General features: G+C 40.1%; 1 protein-coding gene across 1 annotated transcript; it reads left to right on the top strand.

The window, feature by feature from the left end:
- Nucleotides 1-3,668: 3,668 nt before the first annotated feature.
- On the top strand, nucleotides 3,669-14,865 carry LOC140953283 (peroxidasin homolog pxn-2-like). The gene is made up of 9 exons (XM_073402782.1): nucleotides 3,669-3,707; nucleotides 5,944-6,183; nucleotides 7,170-7,710; nucleotides 8,983-9,164; nucleotides 10,522-10,769; nucleotides 12,160-12,459; nucleotides 13,333-13,567; nucleotides 13,993-14,058; nucleotides 14,753-14,865. The coding sequence occupies exons 1-8, from the start codon at nucleotides 3,669-3,671 to the stop codon at nucleotides 14,053-14,055; spliced, it is 1,848 nt and encodes a 615-aa protein (XP_073258883.1). The 3' UTR covers nucleotides 14,056-14,058; nucleotides 14,753-14,865.
- Nucleotides 14,866-14,988: the final 123 nt, after the last annotated feature.

The following is a 14,988-nucleotide window of genomic DNA, read 5'->3' as shown; positions in this document are numbered from 1 at the left end:
ATTCAATTGCGTTGATTTTTGGACCGGAAAAGAAAACACATAATCCGTGTTTCCTGTAGAGTGTTTTCACATGACGTCACGGAGGCCGTATTGGTGTCCCAAAATAATGAAACGGCGGCCATGTTGGTGTCCCAAAACAATCCTCTGGGAGTTGAACTCTTTTCTTATGCAAAGGCTTCCTTTTGTTCCAATAAATTTGCATAGATGCTGGCCACGTGAGTGAAAACACTCTATTATCATTGCCTGGTGTTTGGTGGGATTGACCAACATACCATTGCTTCTGTACCATTCGTTTGCAATATTAAGCTGACGCATGGGCCTCCTGGCAACTAATTTAAGGTCAACGTCTGAGTCATATAATTGTTCATTATCTGCAAACGCATGAAGCTTTACCTCCGCGATATGATAAAATAAGTCATTGATAAAAATTTTTAAAAACAGGGGCCCAAGTACACTGCCCTGAAGTGCTTCTCTCGAGACCGCTGCCCATTCAGATGTTAGTTCTCCGATTTTAACCTTCTGCAAACTTCCAGAGAGATAGTCCTTGAGCAGCGCACAAGCGCTGCAACTCAGGCCATATGCTTCTAATTTGGCCTGAAGAAGAGCGTGTGGTATTGTATCAAACGCTTTCGATAAGTCCAATGACTCAATCCCAACAAGTTCTTTTTTGACGCGCCATGTTCTATTGTTCCCGTACGTGCAAAATTCAAATTTTATTATTCTTCAAAACTACAGACCTCTTACCACATTTATTTTAAGTTTCCATCCACAGGCTCGCCTTCGTTTTGTACAAGCGACGTGCGATAACTTGAAAAAATATCAAGAAAAATCGCATAGTTCATTAAAAAACCGCTCAATTCAAGTGAAGAAAACGATGATTTTTACCTTGAATTAAACATTTTTCCAAGGTCAGTGCTATTACAGGGTGATTTACCACTAAACAGGATAGGGCTTCTGTTTATACATAAGAACCGTGATTTTGGCGCGAAGCTGCGCCGCGCCGATCTCTAAAGTGGAGAGTTACATATCGGATATGTTTTCACACTATACCGGATCGATTTTCGTGTTGGTACGAAAACCAGGGGCACCCAACGAGGATATAGTTCAAAACCACTTAACATAGCATTGTTGAAAGTATTTTACTGATTCAAACGGTAGATATAGGCATATTTTTATCCCCTAAAAACTTTTCATCTGTTCGGATTTCCTAGCTGAAAGTCTAGTGACCCGAAAATTATAGGGATCAAAACTTACCTTCTCGAAAATTTCAGCCAGGAAAAGGCTCCCGAAAAATCTAGGTGGCCTTTTTTAGGGTCAAAATCCGTTAAAAATGGGTAATTATAGCATTTTGTAGACGTTCGAAAATCCTAGGAGAGGCAGGCAAGCAAGAAATTTTACAACAAATGCTCCGAAAATTCTAGATCTGAAATCACCTTCCGAACAAATATTTTCGGTGTAGTGTGAGCATAGCCTGAAATTCATCCGATTGCTTCGAGTCGTTTTCTCCTCTCAACAACGACGTTACTGAGGGAGTAATAACGACTCGAAGTAATCGGATGAAATTCAGGCTAGTGTGAGCATAGTCTTAAGTTTTAATGGTTTGTTTTCTAAATAGAGCACTTTTGAATGTTAAAGCCAACTTTTGTGTCACACCACACTAAAATGGCGGCTGAAAAAAGCTATCTGAACACTCTTTGTATTAGAACAATTGTGTTTCTCTCAGACGTTCTCAGTTCGAATTGAACTCTTAATCTCTGACTTGAATGACGACTTCAGGATTTCATAGCAAACCACACTAACACACCTTGGTTCCCCTCGGATGGAATAAATACATAAATTTGGGTAAACGGCGTTTCTCCAAATAACTATCTACCACATAAAAAAGCCGCATAGTCCTTAATTCTGAACGGTCAAAGACAGTCTGTTATCACAGGGGACGCTAACATCTAATCTATACATCAATACATTTATTCGTGATTGCACGAGTACTATCGGCTATGCCTTTTGTTTCCAATAAAAAATTGAAAGCGTTCTTCGTTTTTTAAACTCTATAAAAAGAATTAACTAAACTGAATACATTCAAATCATGAAAAGTCAATGTGTTCAGAGTGTCTGTCATCACAAAGTTCATTCACACCCATAAGGTAACAACTGAGATAAAGTTTTCATTGGCTGACCAATTAGTTCGCAGAAGAGACTGGTTATGATTAAGACCGACGGCAAAAGTCAGAGATATTTCATATTTTTTGAACCGTGAACTAAGTAATAAAAAGCATGTTAATAACGCCGGTTATGTAAAAGTTATGTAAATTCACGTAAATGCGTAGCTGGTCAAAAACTTCCACGATCATAATCTCCAGTAAAATTTTGTTGAGCGAATGGAAGAAACATGATTCGTGCTAAGCGAAGGCAGATCCGTGATTCGAAGTCTGTCTTCCAGTCTCGATCTCGCAGACGCGATTGGCTTGATTATAGTTGCAAATAGAAGGAACGCCTCTTCTTCCTTAACTAATTTCGGTTTTATCTTTCACCTGATTATTTCTTAATTATCTCGTTCAGACTTAAGTTATAAATGCTACAGTGTGTGAAGGGCGAGCTAGTTCAGTTAATATATATAGGGGATAACTGGTCAAGAACGGAATGTGTCTGGTGCTACTTATGATTATTTTGCAGACATAATACTTGGAAGACATAGCCATTGTAATTCTGGACTGAAATAAATGAGCAGTTAATGAGACAGCGAGATTAAGAGCTAGATAATAACAATCTTTTAATATTTTCTTTATGCAGTAATCAATTGATCTGAAGAAAACTTAATAAAACTGATCGATAGTACCGGCAAGGTTAAAGGGAGTTCGAAAGGAGGCCGGGTGTGCCCTAAGCCCTTTAATTAACACCACGAAAAAGCCGCACAACCTGAACGGCCGAAGGGAGCGGTCTATGACAAGGAAAGCTACCTCTAATCCCCATACACCAATGTACCAATGCGTGATTGATCGAGCACTATCGGCTATTCCTTTTGTTTCTCCTTAAAAATTGAAAGCGCTTTTCGTTTTTCAAAGTCTGGAAAGAATTAACTGAACTGAATACATTCAAATCATGAAAAGAAGCTTTATTTTAGCCGGTCTATCATCTCAAGGACAAGTTAACTGAGCGAAAGTATTCATTTGCTAAGCAATTAGATTTTGTAGAAGAGACTGGTTATGATTAAGACGGAAATCAGTTAAAATCAAAGATGGAAACAACGGTGCTGAAGCTTATGTTGGCAGATCCGTGTGATCTCTTTTTTATTTCTTATGTTTTCTCTACAAAGTCAGGGAATCATCAGTCAACAGTCGGTTGATTAGGCGTGTGTTTAAATCATCAAAACAAACGGCTGTCAATCCAGTATTTAATAAAGATACCAGCCAATCACATGTTCGACCGTAATGTCTCAAGCCTCTGTTTCAAAGCACGGCACTGGTATTAAAATGATTTTTCATTCTCATGCAAAAAAACTCATTTTCACAAGAAAGGTTTTTCACTAAGCCTGCATGCCTTTTTGATACGCCATGGAATATCACTTAATAAAGTGTCGAGTCAAGCCTTCTTCTTATTCTGTAGCTTGACATCTCTTAGCTCTTAGCTAGTAAGCGCTGCCAGTAGATGCAGAATTGCTGACTCTGACCATGTATATGAAGTTGTTTCTTCCACCAACAAAAAGGAAGGTAAAACATCGTAATACTGAATTCCATCTCACAGTATAGTGAAATCAGGATCTTTCGAAGTCCTTATAATCGTTAAAGAGTATTTTCCAAGCTTCGCCCATGGTGATGGGTGCGACCTTTGAACAATTCATCTCTGTTCTCATTCTTATGATGTGAATCGTTTTGGCTTAATCCGTTATTAGGGTGTTTCATAATTTTGTTTGTTTTACACTTGAAGAAGGCTCTTTAAAGGGTGAAAGTCCATCGTAAATGAGTCCATCCAGCACGTGAAGCTTAACAAATATAAATTGGCTGTATGCCTCAGGGCCGCTTTGGTAAAAAGCAATCAATATATAAATGGTTTAGGACTAACTAGAGCACACTAGTGTCTACTTTTTTTCTTCAGTCATCTTAATTCAGTTCTTACCTTACTGGAAAATGAATTCTCCACGTTTTCGTTACTGGCTCTTAGACTGCGAAGTTAATTATTGTTTCACATTTTGTTAACCGTGAAGTAAGTAATAAAAAGCATACTATTAATGTCTGTTATATCAGTGAAAGTTATGTAAATTCACGTAAATGCGTAGCTGGTCAAAAAATTGTACCATAATCACAATTTTCAGTAAAATTATCTTGAGCCAAAGGAAGAAACATAATTAGCGCTAGGCGAATACAGTTCCGTGATTCGAACTTCGTCTGCCAGTTGCAAATAGCACGAACGCCTCTATTTTGGTTTTATCTTTGGCACCAGTTTTTTTATTAAGTTATCTAGCTCAGAATTTAGTTAACAAATGCCTCGGAGTGTGGAGGGCGATCTGGTTTAATTTAGTAGCGAACTGACCAAGAACTAAAAACGGGGTTGCGTGCCACGGGTTCTACTTATAATGATGACTTTTGACAAGCATGAGATTGGGAGGATATACTGAAGGCATTGTAATCCCGGACTGAAAAAAATAAACAGTTAATGAGTTATTAAAATTAAGAGCTAGATAATACTAATCTTTTAATCCTGCATATTCATGATAGTAATCAATTGATCTGCTGCAAGCTCATGCTCAATAAAACTGATTGATAGGGGGAAGGTTAACTAATGGGGTTCAGGGAGGAGTGCGCCACTACTGGCCCTTCAAAACCTGGATCCACTAACTTTCATAGCTTCGTGTTTCGTCAAGAAGGTTTCCGGTTTAGAAAGACACCCTTAAGGCGCTAAATGGTGAAATTGTACAACCTGTTTCTAAATATAATCTGTACGGTTGACGGCAGTTTTAGTGAGTAATCTATATAATTATGGCTTCCGTGCCATCTTCATTAAGTTAGATTAGCAGACAGGGTCAATAAGCTTTTGAACATTATGCCTTTTGTTTCCCAAATAAAATGCTCCACTTTAATGATCCATTTCCCCTACTAATATGCTTGGTTGCCCTTCTCTGCTAGCAGAGGCATATTTTCCCTAGTTTTCCCTGGTATTCCAGCCCTCCGAATACAAGAGAAAATAGGCTCCCAGTCAGCATGGAACCGTGTCGCCCCCAAACACTCATTATAGAGAGCTATATATGATCAATTCTAAACGTTTTAGAAGCGTTTAAGGCTAACGAAGGAGAAGGTCAGTAGCTCTCCAGACATGGTCTGTGATTGGAGAACAAAACAATAGATGATTCAAGACAAACAATACCTAGCCCTAAAATCAAAAGAAGCTCTAACAAACATGTATATATAGTCTATGTCAAGAGCCATAATAGGTCCTATTATGGCTCTTGTCTATGTATAGAAATGAATGAATTTAATGCAACAAAAATCATCCTCAACGCAGCGGCATCTAGGTAGAATTTTAAAAAATATATATTTTTTTTACATTTGGAGTTGAGTTGTCATTTTCAATTTTTATTTTTTCTAAGAAAAAAAAAACCGAAACAATGCCATTAAAATGTTCGAATGATGATTTTTCGGCTTTAAGTTTGCCTCCTATAATGCTCGAAAAAATGGTAGCATGATGCACAAAGCCTAACGTTCAATAAATTCTATACTTTTTTTAAACCGTGAAAAAATAAAAAGCATGTTTTATGTTTATTTTTCTGTAAAAATTGCTGGTGTACATTCACGAAAATGTTTTCATTTTTCGATTCTTGTTCCCAGTGTTCGTGCTCGATCCCCGTTCCCGTTCTTTGGATTAGTAACATCTACTTTTAAACTTCAACGACGTACGGCAAAATTTCAAACAGATTAAAAAATATCACTTAACATTGTTTTTGCGTTACAGATGATGTTGGTTTTGCTGGTGCTAGCAGCCGGCCTTTCGACGCTGACGAGGTCATGTTCCGCACGAATCGATATCTCTAATTCTGATCCCTTGGACACTTGTGGAAGTATTGTATTGCAAGTCAATTGTTCAAGTATTCCATCGGAATATAGACACATCACGGGTGCCTGTAACAATCTAAATTATCCATCGTTGGGTGCAGCAATGACTCCATTCAGGAGACTGATACCTAAGAGAGAGGTAAGATAAAATTGTTTAATAATCAAGAAAAAATGAAATAATGGCTGTCAGGAGCCCATAATCCGGTCCGGAGCGAGTGAGCAGCTCGCATACTAGGCCTGTGTAGTGGTGTTTTCCGAACCAGTTTATTTTTAGACACGTTTTATAGCACTTTTCCTGCGAAAATGGAAGTTCCACTTCGTCTACGATCACAATGCATCGAAGTGTGAGCAGCGGATAATGATTCTCTCTCGATACAAGATATCAAAAACGGAAACTAAACGTTATTTAAAAGATCAATAAAAGGTTTTTTGTTAGGTCTGTAGGGTTTGCTGGCTGGAAATTCGCGCCAAAATCGGTCTAAAGATCAACCTGTCCATAACACGAGCACTTTTGAGTTATGAGCTCCTGTGGCTGTGTCCTATTCGCCATAAAGAAGATATTTCTACCTCGTACTCATACCAAGACATCATGTGAAACCGTGTTAACAGTAATAGATTTGTGTCCGCTTGGGCCTATTAAAGAGGATCTTGAAGCGTTGACTGAGGGAAATGTTACACTGAATCCCATTCCCCCAGCCCCAATTCTTTTCAGCCCCTTTGTTCAAGTTTGCATCAAAACCATTCCCCTTGGCAAAAAAGCAGACAAGAAAACAATTGCAGTGAATCAAATCACATTCACCAGCCTAAAATCATGGGAAAGCCATAATTTATACACTTTTGTAACCTACAAAAAGTAAACGTTTTGGCTAAAACTGATTTCATAGATTTTCAAATGCATGGCTCCTCTAGCCTGAAAGTCAGGCGCATTTTGCAGTGCAAACAATGATAATAACAAAGTTCTCACACCAATCTTGAACGTTGAAACTGACTGAGAGTCAGCTGCCTAATTAGTTTTTCAATTGCTTTCAAAATGGTGGCCGCAATCAATGTTCCTCTGAGCTTTAGTATAACGAAAAAGCCTGTTCTGCAGGCTATATAGCACGTCTTTCGTCTTTTCCCTTCCAGGTTAATATGAATGAGCTCCCAAACGCAAGATCCGTCAGCAGAGAGCTGTTTCCCCAGAATGCACCACCATCTAATCCGACGGAGGAGTCCCCAGAATCTACTTTGCTTACTGACATGGCAGCTGTGTTTGGCCAGTTCGTCACTCATGATATCACACTGACGTGGCACAAACCAAGTTCTTCTAAATGCCACGACTGCTTTAACCCTGGTACTGAATGCTTCGGGATCAACGTGACGAGCGACGTTATTTTTAGTGCAAGAAAATGCATTCAAATGAAACGTGCTACAAGATGCCTGACCCCAAACGCCGGCCAGGAGCAAGTTAACATAGCCACGACCTTCATAGACGCCTCACATATTTACGGTAACAATGATGATGAAGTCAGAATAGCTCGCGCCGAAGACCCGATGGGGAAACTTTGGCAGGAAAACGATCTCTTGCCACCAGCACGCGAAAAAAAGCCTTTCTGTCGCTCACCGAATCCCGGTACTATGCCTTGCTTTTATACAGGCGACTTTCGGCGAAATAATGTCAGCCCAGGTAAAGCTTACTCCTCAGCCAGCCGTGTAAAATAGAACGTTTAAACAAAATAAGCTTCATGTCTTAATTTCCAGCAAGCTATATTTCGCCCGAAGATATACCCCATCTATATACTAAACCTTTTCCAAGAAAATTCTCTGGTCATATACACGTTTCTGGGAAACTGCCCAACCCCTCCACTAAGCCAACATTTTGCCGTAAGTGAGAAATAAGTGTTAATGTTGGCTTAGGGGAGGGGTAGGTGGGCAGTTTTCCAGAAACGTTTTATGATTCAAATTTTCTACCAAAAAAATATGACAGGAAATTCTTAACCTTGAAAAAATTCCTAAATAACAAGTTTTTATAACCGAAGGATTTGTCTCCACCGTCAAATTTCTAAAGGGCGACGTGAGATCAGATAAGCGATGAGTCATGGGCTCTTGGGGACCTCTCTCCCGGCCTGCGAGCAAGCTCTCTAATGATGGCGAGCAAAGCGAGCTGCGTTGCAGACTAGTGGGTACCACCAAGAACAGACCATCCTAGCTAAAATTAACACTTTTTCATTTCTCCGAGTTTTTTTCTTCCACAAACTGAGTGCCTGTTGTAAATGTATGAATTTAGAGGAACTATGAACATTTTCAATATTCCTGTCCAGTTCCTCTAAATTCAAGCATTACAACGGACAATCAGTTCGTGTGGGTTCCCTGTGCGTGAGTGGGGACGAAATTGAGCGGCGAAGCTGCGAAAGCGAGTCGCGACCAGCTTGTCAGCACTTAGCTCCTCGCGGCTCTGTAAACGAGAAGATCTCTGGCACTCATAGGAAGTTTAAATGTTTCATCTTGTCAGTAATGTTGAGTCTCTGGCCTCTTCTCCTTCATTTCTCGTCACCTCGTCGGGAGCATAGAAAATACACACTACCGAATGAAAAAATCAGGGAACATAGTCTCCAGTGCCGAGTGATCATCCTTTCATGAGTCTGTGCATAATGGTGCCCATCTGTCAGGGCGATTTTAAGTCCCAAGAAAAATTGAAAAAAGCAAAGAGTATAATGGTATTTTTGACAAAGGCCTGTTCTCGCAGGCAGAAGACCTTTTGAGTAAAGGACCATTCTCCATTAGGAAACATGCTGGGAAACAAAGCGAAAGACGATGTTTTTTTTAATTTTATAAAAAGAATATTTACTGGACTTTTGCAGCTTATTGACAGCTACGTCAGCTAATATTTAGTCGATTTGTCACAAGCACGAGGTTTCTTTAAAACAAATCTCAATGTATAATTGTCATTCTCTTGTAGCCTTGAATGTCCTTCATACTATCTGGGTACGAGAACATAATAGGATAGCCAGGAAGTTAAAGCAAATAAACACGGGATGGAACGGAGAGAACGTCTTCCAAGAAACGCGAAAAATCATCGGTGCTATGATGCAGCACATTACTTACAACGAGTATCTGCCAGCCCTCCTGAGTAGGAGAATGGTCAGTATGCTTATTGTATTGTTTTTTAAAAGACAATAGGTTTATGAGGTAGAACAACAACTTTGCACGTGCATCACACTTAATTTGTACATTTCTTTGCCGTTTATGCCCAACTACGACGTGAAACTGCTGCCTAAGGTCCTGTTTACATGGAAGTAGGGGAGCCCAGGTAGGTGAAGTAGCCCGCGGCGTGTCACCCCACCTATCATGTAAACGTGATCAAATTAAAGTAAGAGATTATATGGACAGGCGGGATACCCCACCAAAGGCGGTTACCACACCAGCCTTGGGTCCCCCACCTCCATGTAAACAGGCCCTAATTTTACATTTTATGGGGGACGTAAATATGTGACGGCGAGATCCTATAGGAATTCAACAGTCAGGGGGATTCGCAAATATTGCAGGTGATATGGTAAATGGGAATAATCGAGATAAAGACTGAAAGAACGCAAATTCATTTTTTAAGCAACATTTCGCTGCCATCGCCTTTTTGGATCTTAAAGTCCCTATTTAGCAGAGACTGTGGTGGTTAATTACAAATTGGGGGAGGACGTGGTAATATAAGAGGGGAGGCCTGCTCGATTCAAATGCGTAAGCACGCTATTGTGACTATTTGTGTGATGCTATCTTTTTGTCTTCGTGCCAATTTTCTTCCAGAAATCATTGGCGGAGCCAGGGAAGGGGCCAGGGGGGACCGGCTCCCCGTTATTTTTAGACAAAACCGAGGCCCGAAGGGCCGAAAAAAGTTTTCTCAGACCGGCTCCCCTCCATATCTCAGGGTCTGTATTACCGGGCCCCCCTCCCCTTATCTGAAGATCTGGATCCGCCACTGGAAATAATAACTCAGTTAAGTTAGAGTGGTTTTCGTTTGAGTGTCGTAAAACCAAAACCAAAGTAATTACTCTGGCCAATCACATAGGACACAGACAATACATTGAACCAATCAAAACTCGAAGTAATTACATGTGGCTGACGCAAAGCGCGGGAAAATGCATGCGAGCGCGTCACAATTGGCTTTGGTTTTACTTCTGATTGGATGAAAAGGCGGCGCGAATGTTTTAAGCCAATCGCATCGTGTAGAAAGTGCAAAACCAATAACTTTTCGACACTCAAATGAAAACCGCTCTATTTGAGAATAGAGACTACATTTACTCATTGAAACTGTTTCCTGTCGTCTGTTGTTCGAGAAATGAGCCCGCGCTCTTCTCCCGAATAGACGCTGTCTCTTCTCGGGAAGGCCCAAGAGAGCGGCCGAAATCGAGCCGACAAGATGATGCGCCCATTCTTTTCAACGCCTGCCCCGCAAGCCATGAGCTGTATCTGTGATTAGTGATGTTGTTTTCTCCGATTATTTTAGCGGAGACGATATGGTCTCGTACTGAAATCAAGAGGTTTCTACACCGGTTACGATGCATCTGTTGATCCGTCCATCGCAAACAGCTTCGCAACGGCTGCTTTAAGATATGGACACAGCACTGTTGGAAACATCTTCAAACCCTGCATACCCACGGCTGATTTCCATAACCCTGCTCCGCTGTACGCTGAGAACGGTGTTGATGCAATTTTACGAGGCCTACTTTATCAACCTGCTAGGGAAGTGGATAGGTACTGTATATGAAATGATGCATGCATAATACTTACATACAGTGTCTACAGGTAGACTACAGGTAGCGACTCCTGAAGGAGAATCATGAGGTTATCCCTATTTTAAGAACTCTCTTCACAGATAACTCAAACCCCGACCTGCTGCTCAGCAGACCGGCACTCTCCCAACTGATTTAAACAGGCGGCGGTGAATGAATTTATACTAATATATGAAATTCATACATTGGAACCGCGGAATGAACAAATAAACACAAAAAAGATCATTACAATTCAAACGCAACTTATGCAGTTGCAAAAAGAAAGCCTTAAACATTTAGGCTTCCCCCACTATTCGGACCCTGGCCTTCTACGATACCGGTGCAGCGTTGTAACCAATAGAGTTAGCAAACCAACTGGGATCTGGAAGAGTATTGCCAGCGTATAACGCCGGCGGAATTGTTATGTCTGGGGTACTTTCTTGGGCTCCGCCGCCAAAAACTGCGCAACACGCCTCGGCTAATTTTGCTAGGAGTTCAGCACAGGCTATTGTACCGTTTATTTTCTTAGCCGAAGTCTGTTTTTAGTGAGGTTATCTTAACATCACACAGAACTAGCCTAGTCCCTAGCTGTGACGTCACCGAGAGAGACTCGCCGAGAACGCTAAAATTAGGGGTATTTTGGCAATATCTGCTTGGCGTTTTCTCGTTCGCTCTTTCCCACTCTTCGCGGGGGCAACGGGGCAACAGAGAACGCCTAAGGATTAGGCTGACAGAACTTAAAGTTGAGAGAGGAGAGGTATTCATTTATAGAACTGAACTAGCTAAGATAAATTAATTTTCTTATACAGTATGTCCGGTTAATGATGTCTTCTTGCGGAAAAAAGATCTTAGTTGAATATAAAGCAGTGTTTTGCGGATTACTTTCGTCACTTAAGGCAGGCGCCCTTGACAGAAACCCTCTCTTTACTGAGCCATAATTTATTCAAAGCAATGAAAAATACTCTAAAGTTTACTGGGGAAAGCTTCCATGAAGGGAACACCCTCGTGACCAGAACAGGCTAAGTGTGTCTTGATACTAATACAAACATGACTCTATCGATTTTTTTTTCGGGTGCAAAGTTTTTGTCCCCTTAATGAGGTTTTGCACTAAATAGGTTAGAGGTACTGGATTATTTACTCGATTAAGCAACGCGGCGCTTGTTAAAATTTTCTTCTTCTCTGTGCGGTCCTTATTGAAGGTGGCACTCACTTAAATCATTCGCGAATAATCATTAATAGCAAGTAATCGGCTGCTGTTAATAGTCATGTCCGTCAAGCTAACAAAAGTCTTATTCACAAAGGTTAGAACTCAGATCCATCAGCCGCCGACCATATTCAATTTATACTTTTCATTACTTGCCTTCATTTCGAAGGTTCTTCTCATGGGCAGTCACTCAGAAATTCAAGCCTGGACCAAACCAGATCGCTGATCTTGTTGCTATAAACATACAGCGAGGGAGGGATCATGGCCTTCCCGCCTTTGGCGACTTCAATGCACACTTCGACGTCAACAATGTTAATATCCCAGGTGACTTAAAGAACATGCTGAAAGAGTTATACGGCTCGGATTTGAGCAAAGTTGATTTATATGTTGGCGGACTACTTTTAGAAAATCCCACCTATGGCTCACATGTGGGGCCTACCTTCGCTCACATTTTAGCTGAAGGATTCAGGTAAGCTTAGTTATTGATTAATGAAACAGCTCATCTTACAGTACGCCGAGCGATATGCGTCAGGAATAAAACCGTCGCGTATGCGAAAAGAAGTGGGGGTACAAAAAGGAAGGCCTCTGGCGCCCGATCTCTCGCGGCTTTGCCGCGGCCGCTCGCCGTTTCAAATTTCCTTTTCGTTAATATTTTTTGCCATCTTTAGGAGGCTTTGAATAGTCTTTTGCATAATGGAAAGCAGTATACCAGCTCACCACAGAGTTACCATCAGTTTTCTTTTTATCTATCTAGCCACTTTGATATGTTACACTAAGAAAAAGAAATATAGAGATTTACGAGGAAAACTGTGCTTGAAACCCCAATGAAACCACGAAGCTTTTGCAACACCGTTGTGGGCTTTCTGGCTCTGCTAAATTGCCAAAAAAACCACCAAATATTAATTAAACGGCGGCGGCAGAGTAATAATACGTAATAATAAGATTATAAAGAAAAACGGTAAGAAAAAAGACAAAAGCAAATAAAAGGGCAAAAAGGGAGGGGTTCCAGGGAAATGAGCAAGTTAAGCAAGGAGCTGTTGCTTCAGTTTGTTCTTAAAAGCTGATAAACTAACTGAGCTTTGAATGTCTGAGCTTAAAGAAAGTAAAGGCGAGAATGCTTTTTAAAGCGAGTCTAAAACCAAGAGAGAAACATTGGCTACTAGCAGGCAGCATTATGTTTAGACAAATAGGAATATCTCCAAACATGGACCTCAGCTTTCGGTTAGAACTTCCGAAATCATATCTATCTAGCTTGCATGAATTTTTGGTTCGGAATTTTTTTTTTCCGGACGTTTTGGCTCAATGGTATAGACTAAGCATATGACATTTTCACTGATTTCAGGAATTTAAGAAAAGGTGACCGCTTCTGGTACGAAACAAATCAAAACGGAGTTGGATTTTCCCTTGCACAGCTGACGGAAATAAGAAAAGTTAGCTTAGCTAGGATCGTTTGTGACAACAGTGGTATATCGTATGTTCAGCCCAAGGTAATGAAAAAGAGAAACTGGCGGAGAAACAGAAAAGTTAGGTGTGGCAGTCTTCCAGAAATGGACCTAACCAAATGGATTGATCGTTCGGTAAGATAGTTGATATCAAGTCAGACTTATCCAACAGTTGTCAAGAGTAGGGTAGAGAGATGCTCGCGATGGGTGATGGGAAGGAGGAAGGCCCTTTTCCTTTTTTTTTTCATTGTCCCCTTCGTTAATGGCCCGTTTCATTATGGAATAATCGAAATTTCCACCTGTTCCTTTGTTGAATTGTTTATTTTTACCCAGATCTCCGCAATTCAATACCGCGTTCTTTGCGCTTCGATGATATCTCTTAATGAGAAACCTTACATAACCAGCCATCTTCCGGACAGTTCAGGGTTCCTTTCCCCTATACTATGTATCGAATATTCGTTATGTAAAAGGATAAGATAAGCATTAATGATTTTTACAAACAATCATTGACAAAAACACAATATACCTAACTGACCTCAAACTTGTTTTTGACTTTGCAGATCAATAAAATCACAAATTCCGAGAGCGGTCTTTCTGATGACATTATGCTAAGCGACCTTTGAGAGGTTTGTAAACCTTGAATATGAGTTACTTTTTTGCAGTCTAAGTTCAGATCAATCAATCAATCAATCGATCAATCAATCATCAATCAATGAATACAATACCTATCACAGTGTCTCTTTTACAGGCTATAGTTAGGCCGCAACTTTTTTGCTAACTATTTAAAAATAAAGGCTGTTTGTTTTAGCATAATGAATAATCCGCTATCATCCACCTTTCACCTATGCTCGTCCCGTTTAAAAAGAAAATTTCCAAATAGGTTTATGTGTCATCCCTTTACTAGGCTTTTCACAAACACGCGAACTCTAAAATTCAATAGCCGCCTTCACAATTGCGTTTTTCACTGCCGTTAATAATAATTATGATCACAAGCAAGGAATCTTGAATTTAACACAGAAACATACAAGATAGATCGCAATCCACTAAATCACGAATCACAAACCATGACTTTTTGAATCTATTAAAGTAAAGTTCTGTTTCCTAAGCGGTCAGCTAAGATAATTGAGGGTGGTGAAGAACGTCAGTTGGCTTTTGAACTTCAGAATTTGCGTTTTTTTGAAAAGCGTAGTAAAAGTAACTACATGGGGGAAGCCTATTTTTAGATTGAGATTGCTATGTTTCAAGTCGCCTTCCTAGTTATTAAAACTGATGCAGTAGAGTGTTTTTTTTGTAACACAGCAAAATCTTTTTTATTATCAGAATTGCTCAGATGTTACCCACTTCACGACAACCGAGGCCATTTCATTTAGTGGAACATTTTCAACAAAGAGGAAGGAAAGAAGAACCGTCAGGAGATTAAAAAAACAAAAAAACAAAAACAAAAACAAAAAGAGAGTTTCTACTTTAATCAGTATATCTTAGATTCTTGTAGGATGATTTTAAGTCTCCTATACTTATTTTTGCGTTTTCCCGTTATTCAGCAGAAAACCAATCGT

Source organism: Porites lutea, chromosome 11 (assembly GCF_958299795.1).
Source record: "Porites lutea chromosome 11, jaPorLute2.1, whole genome shotgun sequence".
NCBI classification, from domain to species: domain Eukaryota; kingdom Metazoa; phylum Cnidaria; class Anthozoa; order Scleractinia; family Poritidae; genus Porites; species Porites lutea.
This window is presented reverse-complemented; position numbering and strand designations above follow the sequence as displayed.

What these genes read in the sequence shown, in the direction of transcription:
- LOC140953283 (XM_073402782.1), top strand. Translation starts at nt 3,669, where the DNA reads ATGTATATGAAGTTGTTTCTTCCACCAACAAAAAGGAAG. An exon ending in CCCTCCTGAGTAGGAGAATG is followed by an intron (nt 9,165 to 10,521) that starts GTCAGTATGCTT and finishes CGATTATTTTAG; the next exon opens with CGGAGACGATATGGTCTCGT. An exon ending in CCAAATGGATTGATCGTTCG is followed by an intron (nt 13,568 to 13,992) that starts GTAAGATAGTTG and finishes TTGACTTTGCAG; the next exon opens with ATCAATAAAATCACAAATTC.